The 25,394-nt window shown below is 41.3% G+C and overlaps 1 protein-coding gene across 3 annotated transcripts in view; it reads right to left on the bottom strand.

The window, feature by feature from the left end:
* The window catches only part of nr1h4 (nuclear receptor subfamily 1, group H, member 4), a 117,828-nt gene that overhangs the window by 57,051 nt on the left and 35,383 nt on the right, over positions 1 to 25,394 (bottom strand). For all 3 annotated transcript variants that reach the window (XM_073053957.1, XM_073053958.1, XM_073053959.1), the window contains one exon: positions 4,794 to 4,934. In XM_073053957.1, the coding sequence (XP_072910058.1) occupies positions 4,794 to 4,890 (97 nt within the window). In that variant the 5' untranslated portion in view covers positions 4,891 to 4,934. The remainder of the gene's footprint in view (positions 1 to 4,793; positions 4,935 to 25,394) is intronic.

Below are 25,394 nucleotides of genomic sequence, written 5' to 3' on the forward strand. Positions count from 1 at the left end.
GGGCTCTGGCACACAAAATGAAGAGCACAGCATTTGCTAGATTTAGAATAATTCTCACCTACATTCCTAGAAGATCCTCTCTGCACTTTGTTTTCACCATTGTCTAAATCAGTTCCATCTCAGCTGCAGTTTTTAATTATGCTAATTTGACACATATGTCAGTTTCTCAGCATTTTAGTAGAAAATTTATTAATTCCCATGGTGGGTCTGGAATCACTAGGGTGCATTCAGTCAAATGTTACATTCCCTTACTGTTAGTTTTACATAAACTTGTGTCAGTACTATTTTCAAATGAGCTGATGATATCTCAAAGTTACAATTACAAATGTGTTTATTTAACTTCTTCCCCTGCATTAGTTTCATATAATGAGTAAGCTGCCAAATTGCAACAGTTAAAATATATTTAACTTTCCTCCAATGTATTTTCCTTGGGTTAGGCCCAGAAGTTGTCTAATGTTGAAAATTTATTCACCACTAGAGTTGTTGCATCAATTTTGTGAGATAATATTGATGTTCCCAGGTGTAAAATCAATCACTGGCCTGATTTCTTGGAGTTTCAAAATAGAACATAGAACAGTACAGAACAGTACAGGCCCCTTGGCGACAGGTACTTTTTAACATACCAATCCAATCCTTTCCTCCAGCATAGCCCTCCACCGTTCTATTAACCATGTGCCTATCTAAGAGTTTCTTAAATGTCCCTAATACATGTTTCCATGCACCCGCCACTGTCTTTGTATCAAACTTACCTCTGACATCCCCCTATACTTTTCTCCAATCACCTTAAAATTATGCCCTCTTACACTAGCCCTGGAAAAACATCTCTGGATATCCATTAGAGTTATGCTTTGTAACTTCCTGTAAACCTTTATCAAGTCATGTCTCTTCTGCCTTCACTCCTTAGCTCACTCAGCCTATCCTCATAAGACGTTCTCTAATCCAAGCAGCATTCTGGTAAATCTCCTCTGCACCCTCTCTAAAGCTTCTATATCCTTCCTATAATGAGGTGACCAAACTGAACTCAATATTCTAAGTCTGGTCCAACCAGGGTTTCAGAATCAGAATCAGAATCAGGTTTATTATCACCAGCACGTGACGTGAAATTTGTTAACTTAGCAGCAGCAGTTCAATGCCATACATAATCTAGCAGAAAAAATATAATAATAAATAAAATAATAATAAATACATTAATTAATTATGTATATTGAATAGATTTTTTAAAAACATGAAGAACAGAAATGCTGTATATCAAAAAAAAAGTGAGGTCATGTCCAAAGATTCAGTGTCCATTTAGGAATTGGATGGCGGAGGGGAAGAAGCTGTTCCTGAATCACTGAATGTGTGCCTTCAGGCTTCCGTACCTCCTCCCTGATGGTAACAGTGAGAGAAGGGCATGCCCTGGGTGCTGGAGGTCCTTAATAATGGTCCTTATAGAGCTACATTACCTGATGGTAACAGTGAGAGAAGGGCATGCCCTGGGTGCTGGAGGTCCTTATAGAGCTACATTACCTGATGGTAACAGTGAGAGAAGGGCATGCCCTGGGTGCTGGAGCTCCTCAATAATGGTCCTTATAGAGCTACATTTCCTTGCGGCTCTTGAACTCAAGTCACCCAATTAATGAAGATTAACACATCATATCTTTTGTCAACAATCCTTTCAACCCTCTATTCCTCCACACTGCTAAGAGTTCTGCCAGTAACTCTGTATTCTGCCTTCAAATTTGCCCTTTTTATTTGAATCACTTCACACGTTTCTGGCATGAATCCCATCTGCCATTTCTCAACGCAGTTCTACACCCTGTAAATGTTCAGTTGTAACCAACGACAACCTTCTACATTGTGCACAACTCCCCCAATCTTTGGGTCATCTGCAAACTTACTAACCCACCCTTCCACCTCCTCATCCAAGTCATTTATAAACATTACAAAGAGAAGGGGTCCAAGATCAGGACCCTGTGGAGCACCATTGGTCATCAACCTCCAGGCAGAATACACTTCATGCACAACTACTTTTCTGCCTTCTGAATCCACAAAGCCAAGTTTCCCTGGATATCATGCCTCCTAACTTTCTGAATGAACCTATCACGCGGAACTTTTTCAAATGCCTTACTAAAATCTTTATACACCAGATGCACTGCTCTACCTTCATCAATGTGCTTTGTTACATCCTCAAAGAATTCAATCAGGATCATGGGGCACGACCTGCCCCTCACAAAGCCATGCTGACTATCCCTAATCAGTCCATGCTTTTTCAAAAATGATTGTAATCCTGTCTCTAAGAATCTTCTCCGATAACTTGCCTACCACTTAGTGTTCTGCAGTCAAAGGCCAGCATTCCCTGTGGACAGATGTCAGGTGAGCAAGCGCTAATAAGGACGACCATTGATTCTCAATGCCAATGATCACAGTCAGCCTTGTGGACAAGGGCAGGTGACCTTCCCAGGGATTGGAGTTCCATGTGGGCAGAGGCATACGAGCCAGTGAATCCCCCAACTTGATGAGGCCCATAGTTGGAAAGCTATGTGAGTCCATCGTTCAAGGCCCAGAATTCATATCCATTGACAGGCGGGTCCTGGGGTTGATAACAAAGGCGGAAGCCCAAAGGTCTGGAGGTTGAGGCCTGATGTTTGAGGACTGGGTTGACATGCCTGGAAGCTGGAGGCCCGATGTACGCAACTGAGGTCTGGGTACAGTGACTCCAGAGGAGACCAGTTTGTGTGTGTGAGTGGGGAAGTGGGAGGGAGGAAAGGGCTGTTGTTGTTTTGTTTGTTACTGTTGTGTTGTTATTTGCATTGTTCTGCTGAATATTGTGGGCATGCTACATTAACGCTGATTTGAGTGGCAGCACATTCTGAGGTTGCGTTGGCTGTTGATACAAAAGATGCAGTTCACTGTATGTTTCATCATATATGTGATAGATAAATGAATACGAAAGGGTGGATTGATGGACCAGATAAGAGATAGCCACACTGGTTTGTAACTGGAAACATGCATGTGAGATTTCTTTCCTATTTCAGCATCCAACCCCTTCAAATCATCTTAAACTGTTTATAGTCTGTAATAGCATATAATTCTTTTGCAAGGAATTAAGCAAATGCTAACAGTTGCTAATGAATGTTTAGTATTTCTGTATCATTTTGTACTCTCCAATTTCAATAAAATACAGCGTAACTCCAATAATCCAGCAGCTTTGGCACTTAATCAGATTTTCTGGCCTATTTGATGTTATTCCTATTAATACCCAAACTTACCTTTATTTCACTTTATTATACATTGCACAGTAGTATAATATATTTTCAGTAAATTCTGCAAGCTATCTGGACCTCATCTCCTGCTGCAAATCATTTCCTTAGTATTCTAGAACCCAGCCTTGATGCTGGTCTAGAATATCCAGCTAGATCGGTCCACAGCACCGACCCCCTAACCTGGACTCCAGGTCATATAATGAGTGATCCAGATGCTATATTATAAGGATATGTGAGATAAATCAGTTATACAAATTCAAAGATTTATCCTTCGCATAATGAAATCGATAGTTTTCCTTCAGGCTTTCATACACAAATTGACAAAGGTTCCAGGCTGTGCAGAGGGCTGCTCAATGATTTGCAAAGCACACCTGCACCTTGCTTCTATGATTTTCCATTACATGTGCATGGTCTATAGTTGGCACATGGCACACATTGATCATTAAAGTGGATCTGCAAGGAATGGATTCTGGTATTGAGAACGCTGCACAGGTTTAAGTTCTACACTGAATTCTTGTAATGGCTTTCCCTTGCAACTTCCAAAACTTCTACCAACCCACCAAGCACAATCCTCACCTTTCCCAATAAAAAGTGCAATTAATCACAACCCTCCTCTATACTGCAAACCTAATTCTTTAAAAGAAACTCATGATTCTTCTATCCTTGCAACAATTACCTCTCTCCAGCTGCCCTTTTGTCTCTGAAGTACAGAAATGAATTTCAATCCCCTAAGTTGATCCATCTTTCTGGAGCTTCATTGTTTGCACCCCTCAGATTAGGTTTCTGTTCCTATTACAGAACTGAAATGGCACCTAACAAAATCATCAATGTCAGCCTACTGATTTTCCTGAAGTTTTTAAAGTAATACAAGACAGAAACAGGCCCTTCAGCCCACCTAGTCAATTTCTGCCTCCTCATCCTGCCTACAATCTTTGACACGCTTGAAAATATCCTCCTTGTCCGGCAGCTCTTCCATCACCCAAAAAGATGTTACTGTGCTTCCCTAATTTCCATTGTTGCCTATGTAAGAATTACCTGTAATTGCTTCTTTTCCCAGGTCTGCTCAGCATCTGGTGTTTCCTATTCTTGCTCTCTACATCCTGCCCATAGTAATGTCATCCTGCGTGGGTCCTACATGAATACTGATAATACCATCTTCTACTTTGCCATACATTGAAAATAACATTTTAAGAAATGAGGCAACTGAAATGAGCAGATTTTTAAAACACTAGATTTTCAAAAAATTACCAGCATCAGTGCTTATGATTAAAGCTCCTGCATCAGTTATGTTATTTGCTAACATCAGGGCACTTATTACTCATGCTTGTGCTCTTTCGCTTGTTTCAGTTGTTCTTGCACAAAATCAAAGATGATATATTTCCTAGCTTCCATTTTGGGGCATAGAGTGAATGTACAGTGCATGAAGAATAGTCTTCTTAGACTTTTGCATAAAATTTTCAAAAGACCCACTATACAACAGATAAATATACCCTTAACAAACCTATCTGGTCTTTACAAAATTTAAAACTGCCAGGAGTTTATACATACCATAGAGCTGTGATGGTTCTGCAAGACAGTATCCATCTGATAGAGCTAAGTGGCTGTGCCCAGCCATGTTGGCCTCTGATCCTGTCCAGTGTTTCATTCATGTACTATTTGTTGATCAGATTATAAAAAATGGTACAGACACTAGGAAAAGAAAGATGATTATAGTAAATTAAATTATTCAAAATATTTATGCTACTAATGTGAAAATGTAAATGTTCATATCTCAGACCAAACAAGTGATGTGCCTAGCACAGTACTGGCTTATCTGGAACCTGTTTTCAAATCAAAGTCAACAATTAAGTTTTCTTCTTATTCTCTGCAATCTTCAAATAAAATGTTTAATTATAATGAGATGTACATTTGATAAGAACCGTTTCTAGTACACAGTTATATAAACTTCATAATAATTTTCTACAAATTTAATGAGTATATTTCTCACAAGCCTTACCTTCCATTTTCACTTTATTTCAATGGGTGGATATTTTAGTTGTGCTAATAATCAGTTTAAAGTCACTTATTTTTTACGTAATTGTTTTATACAACATTGTACTTGCATTTCTTTTTTGCTACGTTCCAACAACCAGGAGCTACCTGCATTTGGAAAAGCAAGACCTTTTAGGTTTATTGGACGTGGATTTGTGCATAGGAAATTATGTCTTCAGCCATCAGGCTCCTAAGCCAATGTGGATAACTTCACTCATCCCAACTCTGAAATGATTCCACAACCTATGGACTCCTTTTAAGGACTCTACAACTCATGTTCTCAGTATTATTTATTTATTTTTAAATTTGTGTATTTTGTCTTCTTTTGTACGTTGATTGTTTGTCAGTTTTGGTGTGTAGCTTTTCATTGATTCTAACAACAACACACACAAAATGCTGGTGGAACACAGCAGGCCAGGCAGCATCTATAGCGAGAAGCGCTGTCGACGATTCGGGCCAAGACCCTTCGTCAGGACTAACCGAAAGGAAAGATAGTAAGAGATTTGAAAGTAGTGGTGGGAGGGGGAAATGCGAAATGATAGGAGAAGTCCGGAGGGGGTGGGATGAAGCTAAGAGCTGGAAAGGTGATTGGCAAAAGTGATACAGAGCTGGAGAAGGGAAAGGATCATGGGACGGGAGGCCTCAGGAGAAAGAAAGGAGGTGGGGGAGCACCAGAGGGAGATGGAGAACAGGCAAACAACTAAATATGTCAGGGATGGGGTAAGACGGGGAGGAGGGGCATTAACGGAAGTTAGAGAAGTCAATGTTCATGCCATCAGGTTGGAGGCTACCCAGCCGGTATATAAGGTGTTGTTCCTCCAACCTGAGTTTGGATTCATTCTGACAATAGAGGAGGCCATGGATAGACATAACAGAATGGGAATGGGACGTGGAATTAAAATGTGTGGCCACTGGGAGATCCTGCTTTCTCTGGCGGACCGAGCGTAGGTGTTCTGCGAAATGGTCTCCCAGTCTGTGTCGGGTCTCACCAATATATAAAAGGCCACACCGGGAGCACCGGACACAGTATACCACACCAGCTGACTCACAGGTGAAGTGTCACCTCACCTGGAAGGACTGTCTGGGGCCCTGAATGGTGGTGAGGGAGGAAGTGTAAGGGAAGGTGTAGCACTTGTTCCATTTACAAGGATAAGTGCCAGGAGGGAGATCGGTGGGAAGGGATGGGGGGGGACACGAGTGGACAAGGGAGTCGCGTAGGAGTGATCCCTGTGAAAAGCAGAAAGGGGGGGGAGGGAAAAATGTGTTTGGTAGTGGGATCCCGTTGGAGGTGGCGGAAGTTACAGAGAATTATTCGTTGGACCCAGAGGCTGGTGGCGTGGTAGGTAAGGACAAGAGGAACCCTATCTGGAGTGGGGTGGTGGGTGGATGGGGTGAGGGCAGATGTGCGGGAAATGGGAGAGATGTGTTTGAGAGCAGAGTTGATGGTGGACGAAGGGAAGCCCCTTTGTTTAAAAAAAGAAGACATCTCCTTCGTCCTGGAATGAAAAGCCTCATCCTGAGAGCAGATGCAGCAGAGACGGAGGAATTGTGAGAAGGGGATAGCCTTTTTGCAAGAGACAGGGTGGGAAGAGGAATAGCCCAGGTAGTTGTGAGAGTCTGTAGGCTTATTGTAGATATCAGTAGATAAGCCGTCTCCAGAGATGAAGACAGAAAGATCAAGAAAGGGGAGGGAGGTGTCGGAAATGGACCAGGTAAATTTGAGGGCAGGGTGAAAGTTGGAGGCAAAGTTAATGAAGTCAATGAGCTCAGCACGTGTACAAGAGGCAGCAACGATGCAGTCGTGGATGTAGCGAAGGAAAAGAGGGGGATGGATACCTGTATAGCCTTGGAACATGGACTGTTCCTCAAAGCCAACAAAAAGGCAGGCATAACTGGGACCCATATGGGTGCCCATGGCTACACCCTTGGTTTGGAGGAAGTGGGAGGAGCCAAAGGGGAAATTATTGAGAGTAAGAACTAATTCCGCTAGATGGAGGAGAGTGGTGGTAGAGGGGAATTGGTTAGGTCTGGAATCCAAAAAAAAGCGAAGAGCTTCGAGACCATCTCGGTGGGGGATGGAGGTATATAGGGACTGGACGTCCATGGTGAAAATAAGATGGTGGGGGCCAGTGATCTTAAAATCATTGAAAAAATTCAAAGCATGAGAAGTGTCATGAACATAGGTGGGAAGAGATCGAACAAGGGGGGATAAGACAGTGTCAAGGTATGCAGAAATGAGTTCAGTGGGGCAGGAGCAAGCTGAGACAATAGTTCTACCTGGACAGGCAGGTTTGTGGATCTTGGGTAGGAGGTAGAAACAGGAAGTGAGGGGTGTGGGAACTATGAGGTTGGTGGCAGAGGATGGGAGATCCCCAGAGCTGATAAGGTTGGTGATGGTATAGGAGACAATGGCCTGGTGCTCCTTAGTGGGGTCATGATCAAGGGGTAAATAAGAGGAGGTATCAGAGAGTTGTTGCTGTGTCTCGGCCAGGTAGAGGTCAGTACGCCAGACAACAACAGCTCCCCCCTTATCAGCGGGTTTTATAGTGAGGTTGGGATTGGTGTGGAGGGAGCGGAGAGCAGAGCATTCGGAAGGAGTGAGGTTGGAATTGGAACAGGGTGTGGTGAAGTCGAGACGGTTGATGTCCCGTCGGCAATTATCAATAAAGAGATCCAGAGCAGGCAGAAGACCAGAGCAGGGTGTCCATGAAGAGGAGGAGGGTTGAAGATGGGAGAAGGGGTTATCGGTGGGGGGTAGGAGAGTCCTTGTCAAAGGAGTAAGCTCGGAGACTGAGCCGGCGGAAAAAGAGTTCCGCGTCATGGCGTACGCAGAACTCACTGAGGTGTGGGTGAAGGGGGACAAAGCTGAGGCCCTTACTGAGGACAGAGCGCTCTGCCTCAGAGAGTTGAAGGTCGGAGGAAATGGTAAAGACCCAGCATGGATGAGAGATTGGATCAGAGGGGGGAGGGAGGCTGGTAGTGTCAGTGGAGAGGGAAGGGTTGGGGTGAGAGGAAGATGGAGCCTCTGAGGGCCCAGGAGCTGACGATGGGATTTGAGGGAGAGGGGATTGCATAGTGGTGGTGCGGGAAGGGGAGACGGGAGTCACAATGCAGCATGTGAAGACCCGGCCTGGAGTTCAACGCTGGAGTCGCAGTCGGTGGTTGCGCAATCGCTTTGAAGCTGTCCATGGCCATTGGAACCCGAGTTGATGGTGCTGGAGTCCAGATTTTCAAAATCCCCTGGGTCGCTGGGGCAGCCGAGATCGACGGCCAAGGCCAATCCATGGTCGTTGGAACCCGCGTTGATGGTGCTGGAGTCCAGATTTTCAATATGCCCTGGGTTGCTGGGGCAGCCGAGATCGACGGCCGGGCCTGGGGCCGCGATGCGAAATCCATACTCTGGGGTCTGCAGATGGAAGATCTTGCGATCCTTGCAGGACGTGATAAAGTCAAAGAAACGGCGATTGCACGCATGGATCCAACGGAGGATGAACTCTATGGACAGGTCCATTGCAAACGGAGAAAAAGGTGTCCCGGAGGCGTGGAAGGGATTGTGATAGGGACGCCAGGTACCTTCCCATGGCGGAGAGTGTCGCCCTCAGAGCTCGACGGGAGAAACAACAGGAGATAGAGTCAATTAAATGTGAGTACCTGGGATCCTCTGAAGGTCCAAATTGAGAAGCTCGAAAACGGATCCTGAAGCCAACTGGAGTCAGTTGGCGGCGGAGACACGTTCCAAGGAAGGATATATGGCTGTAATAGCGGGTCTGGGTCAAAATATTATCGAAAAGTTGAAGGGCCAAAGGAATTATAGATGGGGAGCAGCGAGAGAGGGTTTCACTGAACTCCCGTCGAAGAGAAGATTTAAACTTCTTCAGTGTAGGCATCACTGGCAGAGGCTTCGCAGTAGTGTTTGCTCTTTTCATTGATTCTATTGTATTTCTCTATTTTACTGCAAATGCCTGGAAGAAAATTAATCAAAAGATGGTATACGGTGACATATACATACTTTGAACTTTGAACTGCTAAATTCTTCCAGCATTTTCTGCGTTTTGCTCAAGATTTCCAGCATCTGCAGAGTCTCTTATATTTAAGAGTTCAATGTCACATTACAGCAATTCGTGAGACTACACTTAGAGTATTGTATGCAGTTCTATTCACCCAGTTCTGGGAAGGATGCCCTGGTAACTTGGAAATCTTTTCTACATTTTCTCCTACTTAAGGATTGAATTCAAATTTGTCACATTTTCAAATTCAAGATTTTGTCACGGTAATAATATCAAAATAGTTTCATAATTTCTAATTGTTTCAACCTTCTCACACCATTTGCCCTTCCAGATTGTTGCCTCCCCTTCTCACAACCTTGCCATCCTGTTCTGTAATAATTCCCTACCGCCTTGTTAGTTCATGATTAGTTCATATCACATCTTTCATTAATTTCATATCCACCACCCTTTCGGGGTCTCTCAGAGAGACACTGTGCTACGCAGAGGACTGAGACATTTCCAGTGTACAAGGGAGTTGGCTATGTACATGCCTCAAGAGGCTTCAGAAAAACATTTTGGTCATGTCTTGACAGCTATTAAGTGTGTCGTGCAGATACGTCTAATGCAGGGAATGCTGCCCATTCTCTGTTTGAACTAGTATCTTTTATGGACATGGTCATTGCCTGGCACTAGTGTGGTGTAAATGTTCCTTACCACTTATCAGTCTCTACCTGAACTTTGTCAAGGTCTTGCTGCATTCAAACTTGGATTGCTTCATTTGCTGACGTGTTGTGAATGGAACTGAGGATTGTGCAAGCATTAGAGAACACCTCTATGTCTGATTTTGTAATGAAAGGAACATCCTTCAGGATCAGGTTGACTATCACTGACATATGTTTGGAAATTTGTTGTTTTGAAGGAACAGTAATTTGCAATTCAGAATAATAAACTATAAATTACATTAAGTATCTATATATTAAATAATTAGTAAATAAAAATTAGGTAAGCAGTACAAAAAGAGAGGGAAAATACTAAGCAGTGTCCATGGGTTTACTGTCCATTCAGAAATCTGATGACAGAGAGTAAGAAGCTGTTCTTGAAATGTTGGGTGGGTGTCTTCAGGCTCCTGTACCTCCTCATTGATGGCAGCAATGAGAAGAGGGATGTCCTGGCTGATGGGGTCCTTACTAAAGAAAGGCACCTTTTTGAGGTATCACCTTTTGAAGGTATCCTGGATGCCAGAGAGGCTCCTGCCCATGATGGAGCTGGCTGAGTTTATAACTTCCTACAGTTTTTTCTGATCCTGTGCAAGTCACCCCTCTTTACCAAATGGTGATGATTTTGCTCAAGCTCCTCATGCAGGCATGCCTTCTTTGTAATTGCAGCAATATGTTGAGCCCTGGATAGCTCTTCAGAGATTTTGACACCCAGGAACTTGAAACTGCTCACCCCTTCCACTTCTGATCCCTTGATGAGGTGTGTGTCCCTCAACTTACCCTTTCTAAAGTCCATGATCAGTTCCTTGGTCATAGTGATGTTGAGTGCAAGGTTGCTGTTGCGACACCACTCAACCAGCTGATCCATCTCACTCCTGCACACCTCCTTGTCCCCATCTGAACTTATGCCAACAATAGTTGTATCACTGGCACATTTATAGACAGTGTTTGAGTTGTCTATTCTCTCTATACCACATAATCGTGGGTGTAGAGAGAGTAGAACAGTGGGCTAGATATGCATCCTTGAGGTGCACCAGTGTTGATTGTCAGCAAAGAGGAGATGTTATTTCCAATCTGCACCAACTATGTTCTCCCAGTGAGTAAGTCAAGGATCCAGTTGCAGACAGAGGTACAGAGGCCCAGGTTTGGGAGCTTTTAGATTAAAGTTGAGGGTATGATTGTGTTGAAAGCTGAGCTGTAGTCAGTAAACAGCAACTAGTAGGTATTACTATTGTCCAGGTGACCCAAGGCCTCTGAGCTTCAGTGGAGAGCCAGTGAAATTGTATCTGCTGAAGACTAATTGTGGTGACAGGCAAATAGCAGTGGATCCAGGTCCTTGCTTAGGCAATTGATTCTACCCATGACTGACCTTTCAAAGCACTAATTACAGTAGATTTGAGTGTCACTGGGTGATAGTCATTGAGACAGCTCACCCTGCTCTTCTCGGGCACCAGTATGATTGTCATCCTTTTGAAGCAGGTGGGGACCCCTGACTGCAGCAGTGAGAGATTGAAGATGTCCTTGGACACTCCCACTAGTTAATTGGCACAGGTGTTCAGGACCTTACCAGGTACACTGTCAGGGCTTGATCCCTTGTAAATGTTCACCCTCTTGAAAGACGTTCTGATGTCGGCCTCCGAGACAGAGATCACAGAATCATTAGATACTGCAGGGATTCAAACAGATGTACTCTCCCTTTCAAAGTGGGCACAAAAATCACTGAGCTCATCTGGGAGTGAAGCATCACAGCCATTCATGATGTTAGATTTTGCTTTGTAGGAAGTAATGGCCTGCAAACCCTGCCAAAGCTGATGTGTATCTGATTCTGTCTCTAACCTCAATAGGAATTCTTTCTTCAGGCTTAAAATAGCCTTCTGTAGGCTGCACCTGGACTACTTGTATAGCTCTGGATTATTGTACAGCTATGAATCATTCACGAAATAGCTGCAAATGTTTGTGATATGGATACTGCCCTGAGTAACACCAGCAATAATGTCTTAAGGCTGTGATGATTGGTGTTCAAGAACTAATCCTCCTTTGTGTGAATATGACTACAACTTTGGAGGAATTTTTTCCACGGTCCTATTGACTTCAGTTTTACTCAGGATGCTCACTGTCACTGCTACATCAAGGGTAATCACTCTTGTCACAATCTGGAATTCAATTTAGAACAAGAGAAGATCTATATTGGAATGATCAATTGGGGGAAGGGGGTGGCGGGGTCCTAAATTTGTTATCAGTTAGCTGGATAATAATGAGTATATGCTGCTTGACAGCTGGTCAACTAGTCCCCTTGATCATTTTACCTTATCTACTAATTATACATGTTAACTAAGCCAGAATAATAATGAATTATATCTTACCCTAAACCTCACACTCATTGGTGCAGAACTTCAGTCATAAATATGCATGAATAACCAGCCTGTTCCAGATTTGGACCAGTGGAGTAAAAGTAAACTCCTGCACTAATTAATCCCTAAGGATTTTAAAATTGAATTTCTGCTTTGGTTTCTGCTTTCTTACTTCAACTGTTTATTTTGCAATCTCACAGGAATAAACCTTCTACAGTTCCATGCATTCAAAGTTCCCAATGTTTCTTCTTAAATTTTAAACTTTGTGCTCCTGATGGTATATCAGAGAATGGAACAAAATTCTTCATCAAATAATTATGATGTTACAACAAATATTGCACGGATTTCATGTTAAATAGTACCCATCCATGAATGCAAGAGATTCTGCAGATGCTGGAGGAACTCAGCCAGTCAGGCAGCATTTATGGAGGGGAATAAACAGTTGAAATTTTGGTCACTGGCCTTTCATCGGGACTGGAATGTTCTAATTCTATCTCCTTCCCTTACAGTCCTGATGAGGGGTCTTGGCCCAAGAAGTCTTTTGTTTATTCCCCTCCAGGAACGCTGCCTAATTTGTTGAGTTCCTCCAACATTTTGTGTGTGCATACCCTTCCTAGTATGTGCATCGTTGCAGCTTGAGAATTCTGTCTATCATGATATCTGTAAAATTGTTGCTAATGTTTTCTTCTTTCTTACATTCATCAGCTTTCTGACCTTTCCAATTAACATTGGCAATTTTCTTACAGTTCATACCACAGTGAAAATATGGCATAGTTTCTGCCTAATTGGTACACAAATAAGATTGAAAATAAGTGCTATTACAGCAAGCATTCTGAACTGGATACTATGTTAATCTTCATAACTAAAATGGCAATCCATGATATTAAAATCTGGTGACCTGACCTGTACAAGAAGTCGAGTAATAACCCTTGTAAAGCTATAGGGTGGCCAAAAGACAATAGCTGTCCAAAATCATGTCCCAGACCAGCTGCAATGAGCAGGCAAGGCCCATCTGTCTGCATTGGTTAATATGCCTCTATGATTCTTTTCCATGTTCCATGTCTTTTAAAAGTTATTATTATACCTGATGCAATCACTTCCTTTAGTGGCTTGTTCCATATACTCACCACCCTCTGTATGAAAATCCTGCTATTATCGCAGCTTTTATAACCTCTCCTCTTTATTGTCCTGCCACTCAGACACCTCACCTACTGTCCCATCAGTGTCAATCACAGGTAGACTGCGTAGTGAAGAAGGTGCTTGCCTCATCAGTTTTGGCATTAAATACAAGAGTAAAGATGTCATCTTACAGATGTACAGGATATTGGTTAGGCCACACGGTGTATGGTGAGCAGTTCTGGCCCCATGCTATAGGAAGAATGTGATTAACCAGGAGAGGAAGCAAAAAAAACTCATAAGGATATTGCGAGACCCAGAGGGCTTGAGAAATGAAGAATTGCGTAGGATCAGACTGTTTTCTCTGAAGTAACAGAGATGAGATGGTGACATTATAAGAGGTTTAAAAGCCATGAGCTTCATAGCTAGTCACAGTTGTTTTCCTAGGGTAGAAGAATCCAAAACAAGAGGCACACATATAAGGTGGGTGGAGAATGGCATAGCAAGTACAAAAAATAAACTGTTAATATGTTGTTGATGAAGTTGATTCAGGTGCAATTTCAAGCAGGCCAGAAGGAAAATAGATTTCCTCTCTTGAAATGGTGTCATAACTAGGGTCACATTTTAGCATTTCTACTAAAACTTGATAACACAACCAATAAACATCCTCCTGGGATTTCATCAGAATGATGTGAACCTTACAGTCTTCAAAAGGAAGAATTACATTGCATGCTAATGGCTTACTGAACTGGGAAATGTTCAGTCCAATGCACTTGTGCTACGGCCATGTTTACCAGCTATAGTAGGCTTGGCAAGGGCTGTCTTAGACACCTCTATTCCATGGCCTTCTGTAGAATGGAGCAGGGTACAAATGATAGCTAGGTCTTAAGGTGTATAATATAAGGCTCAACACTAGCCTAATGGCCATTGACATCTCACCATTATCAAAAGCATCTTTTCTATCTTAAGTATCTCCTGTCTTAAAAAAAAACAAAATAACAAATTTAGGGTTAAAGGCACATTGCATAATTTGTAATTAACAAATAAATAATTATAGTGAAATTTTTAAAAGTCTCACAGACATGAGTTTTCTTTGGTGTTGTGGTTTCTTCCCACATTCTGAAGATATATGGATAAGTCGGTTAGCTGGCCACGTGTGTAATTGGGACGTGCGGGCTTGTTGGGCTGGAATGGTCTGTTACCTCTAAATAGACCTCTGAGTGAAGGCTACTACTCCCTATTAAGGGAACAGATTCACTATTTATACCACCAGGCATAGCTAACGTGGAGCAGTCCTCTCCACACAGGGCATTCCAGAGTCACTTTTGCTATGATTCAGTACTAGAGTGGAAGATCAAATATGCCAGAATCTGACCTGCAATGGGCCTCTGTACTGCAGTTTTCAGACATGGAAGCTACATGTGCATTTAAAGCAGATGGTAGATCAGTTGTGGCCTCCCATGGAACCATTACCTACAGCAAAGCCTGAACTGATTTTATATATAAATACACCAAAATAATGGATGTTCTGTGGAAAATCAACCCAGTTTTAGATCCAATCTGATACAATTTCAGAGTTAAAATGTATGTGCTATTTACAGAACTTGCGGGATTTAGAAATCATTTAAATCCTCTCTGTCAATAGGGATTGAGGGATTGGCTCTGTAGTAACATATTTATAAAGTCACTTACAGAAAATAGGAAAGAATTTAGTGAAAGTTATTGCAAAATGCTTCACATTATTAATTTTGAGAATTAAATGTCTGAGCCTTGATTTTTGATCTTCAGCAAACTAAAAGAATGAATCAAACTGCTCTAACACTATTTCATGTTCTTTTTTTCTTTTGATAATACATAGAGACTATTGCCAGATATTTGAAATTTAAAGACTCTGTAATGTATCAGTAAAGAACAACAAGTCCTGCCAAATAACATCTTCATTGTGAAATCCAGTGTAAGAAAGATAAAATCCATATTTTCTCATGAAAGCTTTAAAGTAATTCCTTTCACTGAACAAGCAACTTGAGATTGATACAGAGGTAAGAGTCAACTTCATGTTAAACAGACACATTAATGGTCAAATTTGTTGTGACGTTATTGTGTGATTAATTGACACCTGACCAATCTCCAACTCATTTTGATCAAAACTTTGAGCAAAGCCAGTCAGACAGGACACCTATGAATTAGCATAAATTTGTTGTGGAGTACCAGTACTTTATAGGTAACCACACAGAATAACTCAGTTTTGTCTATTTTATTCAGGTAATAAATACAACAAGTTAGAGAATGCATCTTTAGGATACAACTCCCCTCTTAACAGTTTTCAGGGTAGCATTATGAGCAGCATGACATTATCAATGTTGCTTTTTTTATGTCCTTAATAAAAAGATTTCAAATGGTCAAATCCTCTCTACTGTAGCCTATTAGATTTTGTAAAACGTTGAATGAATGTCTGTCAGGTCAAAGACAACTTAACACTTTTTGATCTTGAAACATGTGAAGCTTGTAGAGTAAACACTGAGAATGTCTGGCAAGTGGCTTGATTGCTGGATTCGGGTTTATTGTTTATATGTCAACTTTAATATACTTTGTAAGCCCAAAGAATGTGGTGTGTGAATGAGGTAACAAGGAGAGGTCATTAGAATGACTAATTGATCTATTAATGGACAGATGATGTATGCTTGAATGAAAAAAACATTTTGTGTTAATGGCATGAGAACATGCCATCTGTCTGCCTTGCGAGTATAAAAGGCATTGAGCTCATCTAAGAGTCAAACCTTGTTGTCACATATGTTGCTTGGTTTCACTTTGCAGGAGGAGATAGCATTCAAGCTCTGCCACAACTGTCGAGTATCTTCCAGTGATTCAAGTTTGGTCCAGAATTGCTGCTTCAACTGTGAGATGGATTTCTGGAGGTCGTACCTGGACTTCTTGTATTTTACTTGGTCACCAGATCTGGACACCATTGTGGGTATACCACACCTCAGGGACTGCAGCTCACTGCTACCTTCTCAAAAGTCAATCAGAGGGGAGCAAATAAATGTCATCTCAGCCTATGAAGCCTGCATCTCCTGAATGAATAAAATGAAATATCCAGGCATGGAATGATGTGTAACAAATAATATTCTTGACACAAAAGTGCCACATCATCTCTAACAAGAGAATCCAACTTCCTACCTGTCTTTGATATTCAATGTTATTACTGTCACTGAATCCCCCATCATCAAAATTCTGGATGATTCATTATAAACACTGTGCTAATTAGAAGAGTTTAGAGGCTGAGTTTCCTATAATAAGTGACTCACCTCCTGACACATCAAAGCCTTTCCACCATCTACAAAGCACAAGTCAGGACTCTGATGTAATATTACCACTTTGCCTGTATGAATGCAACCCCAACATCTCTCAGGACAAATTGGGCCGTTTGATTCATACACATTCTCTCCAAAATCAGCACCCATTTACCTCAGTTATATCCCCAGGCATTCAAACAGCTCCTCCCAAAGCCACAACTTCCCCAATCAAGGAAACAAAGATCAACCAGTACATGAGACCGCCATCTGCAGGTTCCCTTCAGAGTCCTACAACCCCTGGGCAACGAGAAACATCATCTCCATTTTATCATTGCTGGGTTTAAATCTTGAAACTTCCTATCAATCAGAAGTCTAGGATTACCTTCTTCAGAAGAACTACAGCAATTCAAGAAGGTGGCTCACCACTGTAACAGTAAATTTCAGATGGTCAATAGATCCTCCTTTGGCAATGATACCAAGTTGTAGAAAGTTAATAAATAAAAGGAATGTTGCAATCATATACTTGCTTTCATTTACTCAAACCAGAACCAAAATACTTTCGGTACTGAAATATTCTTGAAGTGTGAGCATTCCTGTCATGTCCAAAATGGAAACTGTATGGAGGAGATTCTCCGCTTTAAGCATTTATAACATCCCTGTGTTATAGGGATTTTTGAAGAAGTATGACTTACAAGTAGGTTGAATCTTTCATAACCTGGATCTACCAAAGGGCTCTTTTGTCAGTGAATTACTTTTGATATCTATTCACTATTCCAGCATATGAAATACTACAGGCAATTACTCATCTGCGTTCTATACTCATGACAGCCAAAGACAACAGTAGTTCTCATAAACAGCATCATAAATAGTGTGCGAGGCACCTAGATAGTCAACTTTTCTCTTTAATATAGGACCATGTGCTCCTTTTCCTCCAACTTCTTCAACAGTTAACATTCAAATGACTGAACTGCTGGTTTAAAATGTTGCACTGAAATACCAGGCTAATTTTTCTACTTATTAATGGAAAAAGACAAACTCACAACATTGTGATTCAAAGGGAAGAATATCACTAATTGAGCCATAGTTTATTTCAGTAAAATTGGAATCTCATCTTTTTCATACAATATATTTTATGACATCAATATATCACCTGCAGCACAAGGGGTCCCAACACACTCAGCCACTATACTACGATTAGAAATGCCTCCCTAGACTGTATTTTGGGAAAGCCGATCATCTGGCTGGCCTCTTCCTACTTGCATACAGGCAGAGGCTAAAGAGCAAGGCTCCAGAAGTAAGGACAACAAAGTGGTCCCCCGGAGGCAGAAGAGCGGCTTTAGGATCGCTTTGAGTTTGTGGATGGGGCCATGTTCAGTGACTCATCAGAGGATCTGAACATGATTGTCACGGACTTTATAAAGACAATCGAGTCGTTGACAAGTGTGTTCCCATAAAATCATTCAGAGTCTACCCCAACCAGAAGCGCTAGATGAACCAAGAAATCTGCAATTGGCTGAGAGCCACATCTTGCTGCATGTTGGTTCAACTACTTCATTTGCAAGTACAATTGAATTTCTGGCCTTCTGATAGGAGGAAGGTCATTGATGAAGCAACTGCACTAGTTGGGCCTAGGACAGTGCCATAAGGGATTCCTGCAGTGTTATCCTAGTGTACCGCCGAACAGGCAGAACCTTCCCCTTTCCCTTTGATACTCATTAACTTCCGTCTTCCTATGCCACATTCAGTCAAGTATTACCTTGATGTCAAGAGTACTCATTCTCACTTTGCCTCTGAAATTTAGTTCTTTGATTCATATTTCTAGGACAGGTATGAAGAGGTTGAGTCAAGTGGTACAGATAAACCCAAACCTTGACAATCAGGTTAGTGGTGAATGGTTACAGCTTGATGGTATAATCAACGATACCTTCCACCACTTGCTAATGATTGTGTATAGTCTGGATGATATCTACTTGGACTGGATTTTTACTGTTTTATTTTTCGGTATTCCTGAGTAACTTTCCACATGGTTAGTTATTTGCCAGAACTGTAACTGTACTAGAACAGCTTAGCTATAAGTGCAGCTAGTTCAGGAGGACTGTTCTTCAGTACTGCAGCTAGGATGTTGTAGGATCCTTTGGTCTTTTCAGCATCATTTCTTACAAGAGTTCCTTAATATTATATAGGGTGAATCACAGTAGCTGAAGACTGGCTTCTGTAATGTTGGGGATCTAAGCAGGAAGCGGTGATAGATCATCCATTGGCCTCTTCTGGCTGAACATGGTTGTGAAAGCATCACCTTTCAGGTTTTAGGGCCCATTATCTGTTTAATTGTCCGCCAACATGCACTAATAGGTGCAGTAGGACTGCAGAGCCTCAGATTGATTATTGCTTATAAATTTCCTTGTGTCATCTGTTGCACATTGTCAAAGCATGCATGTTCCCTGTGTTGCAGCTTCACAGGGATTGATCCCCTGACTCCGTTGTAATGGCAGAGCAATGAGGTTACAGATTACAGTCGAATACATTTCTGCTGCTACGAATGTTCCACATTGCCTTATGGATGGACAGTTTTGAGCAGGTAGATCTATTCTGAAGCTATCCTATTTAGCATGATTGTAGTTCCACACAACATGACGAAGGGTGCCTTGGGTGGGAATATAGGACATTATCTTCGCAAAGCGATAATTTCAGCCAGCACTATTATGGATAGATACATGTGGAACCACTTACTGACTTCTACCTAAAACTCAGTGCTAATACCACACTTACTCTCAGTACTCTGGGTTAAGGAAAAAAAATCTCCAGTCCTGAATAAAACTGCATCCCAATATAGGTGTTCAGAGCAAGACGTGGGAAGTTGGAAAATATTCAATTACATTTTGAATAGTTCCTAGCTGATAAAAATCTAAAAATTTGTAGCATACTTTCCGATTATAAAGAAGTACTTATCTTCATGCTGATTCTGATCTTACCTTTAAAATGTTTTCTGTTTATAACTTTTACAATCCTTAACCAAATTCAAATTTCATCAACTAGAATCCTAACCAAGATTGCTCCTACGGACATACGTATGATTCCTGGACAGAGAATTTAAGTACCTCATTGTACTTTAATTCATTATGCAAGAGTTGATTTCACAAGTGAAAATATAATGGAATATCCATAATTCATGCATCAGAGAATGGGCAGGATGTCAGCGGTGTAGACTGTGGAATTGTGGTCAGAAATTACAGCCCATGGGAGTCATACTTAACATTTATTTCCAAGCAATACCTTCAGGTGATTTGCTGCTATAGTTAAAAGTTCTGGTGGGGGGAGGTGATGAGGGGTAGAAATCCCAAGTTGCTTCACATTGTATGCAGAGAATTTCTTTGAGATGCAATGAATTCTGTCATGTAAACATGCTGTGTTCCGCCAGATCCTTAAGAAAAATAAAAATGTGCTTCTCCAAGTACAGTTGAAGACAGCTTTTAGAACTTAGTAGAATTTACAGACAACTGAATTGCTGTCAATTCTACAACATTCCCTTTATATACTATATTATTTTTAATTTACACTAATCTTATCCTTTAATTTTCTCACTTACTTTGTGTTTTGCTAAAAAAGCAGGCAGCACTTAGGAATCTCTCAGTGTATTTCTGACTCATTTCCGGGAAAGTCACCAGAGATCTTTGAAGACTGAGTTTGCCTGACATTGCTTTCTTCATTTTTCCACTGTTTACATCTCTTGCTCTGTTTAACAAGTTTTCTCCACAGTCTTTTCTTCACCAAGCAGCTTAAACCTCCTTTGTTTGTTTACAATATTATGTATATTCCCAAATCACAGAAAGTTGTTAAGTATTAGCAGTTGTGAGCATTACTAAAGCTGGATCCTAACTTTAGTGAGAATTCCAAAGCTAAGATCATTCAAAACAGAACACCCAGTAAAGTGCTAAGAATCTAAGGTCTCTGTTGCGATACATGGAAACCTGCAAAAACAGTGGAAAGATTGCATCAACTCCCAAGCTATCCAATACCCCACTCATTAAATACCTTCTGCTCCATGTTGAACAACCTATAGACCCCTCAAAGGTCTCATCAGCCACTTCAGAACCCACAGAATTGGAGTGGAATCAGATTACCCTCAACGCAAAGGGACTGCCTAAGCACAGGGAGAATCAAACGGAAATACTAGGAATAGAAATAAAGAGTGAAAGAGGCATGGATCGATTGAACATCCAAATCATTAGTCTACCTCTTTTTAAAATTAGCAGTCCACTCCGATTTATTTGCAACATTCTCTGTTTTAATTTCACATGCAGCAGAAATTTAGTTGATAAGAAACAGGGTTCATGTCAGGGTAAAATTGCCCTATTTTTAGAAGAAACAAAGATGTTGAAGAATATCTAAGTCTATACTGGTGCGGAAGACAGAAGTGATTGCAGATACTGGAATCAAAATACAAACCACTGATGGACTATAGCAGGTCAAGCAGTTTCTATTGAGGTTGGTTGACACCATGATGTAGATCTAATTTTGATGCAGGCTTTGCTGGATTTTCTCAGAATAATTACAAACCAGTTTTGAGTCCTTGCACGCATATGGACCTACCAGACTTACTAACTGAAATATGGACCTAATGACAGTTCAAAGCCAGTAACATTGCCAGTACTTACCCTAGAGATCTGCTCTCAGATCCTGCATTGGGTTAGATCAGATAAACAATATGCAAGACTTTTCATTTGAATGAGCAGTGTAGGACAGTGGGGAAGAAAAATAAGCTACTTTCAATAAAATAATATTTTTATTTGAAGCATTTTAATTGCCCTTTTTACCTTTTAAGAAAATAATTTTAAACAATTTTAATTATTATTTCTTAATAGTTTAAGCATTTTAATTATTTCTTGATATTAGGACATGAAAACACATTAGAAACATTTAAAATTGGGTGATGCTCACTTGTCAGTATTTTTAGGGAAGTTTTGTTCAGCTCTTCTTTTGACATCTATATCACCTGGGTTGTGTTATTTGTGGATGGCAATTTTTAGGCTGTCTTTCACTCCTTATCCTACTGTTACTGCACTTGGTTGCTATATTATTTAGTTCTCTGCAGCTAGACACGTGCCTGATGGTGAGAATTGTGTCTTATTGATCGCATGGCACTACAGTAGACAGCAGACCATGTACTTTGATTCTTCCTCTACGAAGTATTACAAGGCTCTGCTAGAGCAGTTCATTCCGAATAGTAGGCAACAAATGGGTGCCACATTCCCTAATAAAATTGCATGTGCTGCATTAAAAAAGTAACATACTGAACGTGAAACACTTCAGGAGGTCCTGAGCTTACTTAAGGTACAATAATAACTCTATTTGTGCAGTTTTTATATACCTTGCAGTAAAATTTTAAAAAATACTTTTCAAATCTCTTCACACACTAATTATTAACTTGTCACAAGTGATATCACAAGTATCACAAGTGATTATTAAAAGAAGGGCAACCAAACAGTTGGTCAAAGAGGAAAGATTTGAGAAGTAGTGTAAAGCAGCTAGCATTGAGCAGTAGTGTAAAGCAGCTAGCATTGAGCAGTAGTGTAAAGCAGATAGCATTGAGAAGAATTGTAAAGCAGCTAGCATTGAGCAGTAGTGTAAAGCAGATAGCATTGAGAAATAGTGTAAAGCAGCTAGCATTGAGAAATAGTGTAAAGCAGCTAGCATTGAGAAATAGTGTAAAGCAGATAGCATTGAGCAGTAGTGTAAAGCAGATAGCATTGAGAAGAATTGTAAAGCAGCTAGCATTGAGCAGTAGTGTAAAGCAGATAGCATTGAGCAGTAGTGTAAAGCAGATAGCATTGAGCAGTAGTGTAAAGCAGCTAGCATTGAGCAGTAGTGTAAAGCAGCTAGCATTGAGAAGAATTGTAAAGCAGCTAGCATTGAGCAGTAGTGTAAAGCAGATAGCATTGAGCAGTAGTGTAAAGCAGCTAGCATTGAGAAGTAGTGTAAAGCAGCTAGCATTGAGCAGTAGTGTAAAGCAGCTAGCATTGAGCAGTAGTGTAAAGCAGCTAGCATTGAGCAGTAGTGTAAAGCAGCTAGCATTGAGCAGTAGTGTAAAGCAGCTAGCACTGAGCAGTAGTGTAAAGCAGCTAGCACTGAGCAGTAGTGTAAAGCAGCTAGCATTGAGAAATAGTGTAAAGCAGATAGCATTGAGAAGTATTGTAAAGCAGCTAGCATTGAGCAGTAGTGTAAAGCAGCTAGCATTGAGCAGTAGTGTAAAGCAGCTAGCATTGAGCAGTAGTGTAAAGCAGCTAGCATTGAGCAGTAGTGTAAAGCAGCTAGCACTGAGCAGTAGTGTAAAGCAGCTAGCACTGAGCAGTAGTGTAAAGCAGCTAGCATTGAGAAATAGTGTAAAGCAGATAGCATTGAGAAGTATTGTAAAGCAGCTAGCATTGAGCAGTAGTGTAAAGCAGCTAGCATTGAGCAGTAGTGTAAAGCAGCTAGCATTGAGCAGTAGTGTAAAGCAGCTAGCATTGAGCAGTAGTGTAAAGCAGCTAGCATTGAGAAGTAGTGTAAAGCAGCTAGCATTGAGCAGTAGTGTAAAGCAGCTAGCATTGAGCAGTAGTGTAAAGCAGCTAGCATTGAGCAGTAGTGTAAAGCAGCTAGCATTGAGCAGTAGTGTAAAGCAGCTAGCATTGAGCAGTAGTGTAAAGCAGCTAGCATTGAGCAGTAGTGTAAAGCAGCTAGCATTGAGAAGTAGTGTAAAGCAGCTAGCATTGAGCAGTAGTGTAAAGCAGCTAGCATTGAGCAGTATTGTAAAGCAGCTAGCATTGAGAAATAGTGTAAAGCAGATAGCATTGAGAAGTATTGTAAAGCAGCTAGCATTGAGCAGTAGTGTAAAGCAGCTAGCATTGAGCAGTAGTGTAAAGCAGCTAGCATTGAGCAGTAGTGTAAAGCAGCTAGCACTGAGCAGTAGTGTAAAGCAGCTAGCATTGAGAAATAGTGTAAAGCAGCTAGCATTGAGAAGTAGTGTAAAGCAGCTAGCATTGAGCAGTAGTGTAAAGCAGCTAGCATTGAGAAGTAGTGTAAAGCAGCTAGCATTGAGAAATAGTGTAAAGCAGCTAGCATTGAGAAATAGTGTAAAGCAGCTAGCATTGAGAAGTAGTGTAAAGCAGCTAGCATTGAGCAGTAGTGTAAAGCAGCTAGCATTGAGCAGTAGTGTAAAGCAGCTAGCATTGAGCAGTAGTGTAAAGCAGCTAGCATTGAGAAGTAGTGTAAAGCAGCTAGCATTGAGCAGTAGTGTAAAGCAGAGCATTACTCAGGGATTTCCAGAACCCGGCTGTTGAACACATGGTGGCAATGGTGACATTTAAGAAAACTGGGCAAATGGTCACATTGAAAGAGTACAGTGATCATAGAGGGCCGTCGGCCTAGAGCAGTTATAAAGCTACGGCAAAGCGTATGATGGTGAGATCCAAAAAGGTCATTAAGGAAAGTAAGGCAATGCCAGATCAAAAGTTTTTGTACATCAGGAAACGCAGTAGTAATGAGGAAGCAGCACAGCCCAGCTTAGGGCGTGAGCCCCAGGGCTTTAAATGAGAGAGCTGAAACTGATGGAACGTGCAAGGTGGAGGCCTGCCAGGAGAGCACATTTGTGCTGAAGCTTAGAGATAACAAAAACATAGATCTCAAAGTAGCAGAAATGAGAAAGGAAGGAAAATGAGGGCTAGGGAGAAAGCTGAAACTCAGGACCACCAGGGTAGTAATCTTTGGATTGCTGTCTGTGTCCTGCGCCACTGAAGGTAAGGTTAGGATGATTTGGCAGATAAATGCATGGTTGAAGAACTGGTGCATGGTGAAGGGGCTCAGATTTCTGGATCATTGGGACCTCTTCTGGGGAAGGTATGACCTGTACAAAAGGGATGGGCTACATTTGAACCCGAAGGGGACCAATATCCTTGTGGGCAGGTTTGCGAGAGCTGTTGGGAGGGTTTAAGCTAATTTGGCAGGGGGATAGGAACTGGACTGATAGAGATGAGGTTTAAGGAGGTTGGTTTACAAACAGAGGCAATGTGTAGTGAGACTGCTGGCAAGGACAGGCAGAAAATAGGGCAAAATTGTAGTCAATGGGTTGAGGTACAATGTAAAAGGGGAACAAAATCAAAAATGGTGATGATTACAAAACTGAAGGTGTAATATTTTGATGCACACAGTATACAGAATGAAGTAGATGAACTTGTAGTACAGTTAGAGATTGACAGGTATGACATTGTGAACATCACTGAATCGTGTTTGAAAGAAGATTATAGCTGCCCAGGCCTGCGTCCTGGAAACTTCACAAGACACAAATCCATGGTCTCTCGAGACTAATGGATGTCTATATAATAGCTGGGAACTTAACATCCAAAGATACACCTTGTATCAAAAGGACAGGCAGGTAGGCAGAGGAGGTCGTGTGGTTCTACCGGTAAAAGATTAAATTAAATCCTTAGAAAGAGGTGAAATAGAATCAGAAGGTGCAGAATTCTTGTGGGTAGAGCTAAGAAACTGCAAGGGTAAAAACACCCTGATGTACAGTCCTCCGAATGGTAGAGAAGATGTGGACTACAAATTACAATGGGAGATAGAAAGTGCATGCCAACAGGGCAATGTCATGGGGAATTGCTGGTTGGTGCTGGATCCCAAA

The sequence above is a fragment of the Hemitrygon akajei genome, chromosome 8 (assembly GCF_048418815.1).
Source record: "Hemitrygon akajei chromosome 8, sHemAka1.3, whole genome shotgun sequence".
NCBI lineage: Eukaryota > Metazoa > Chordata > Chondrichthyes > Myliobatiformes > Dasyatidae > Hemitrygon > Hemitrygon akajei.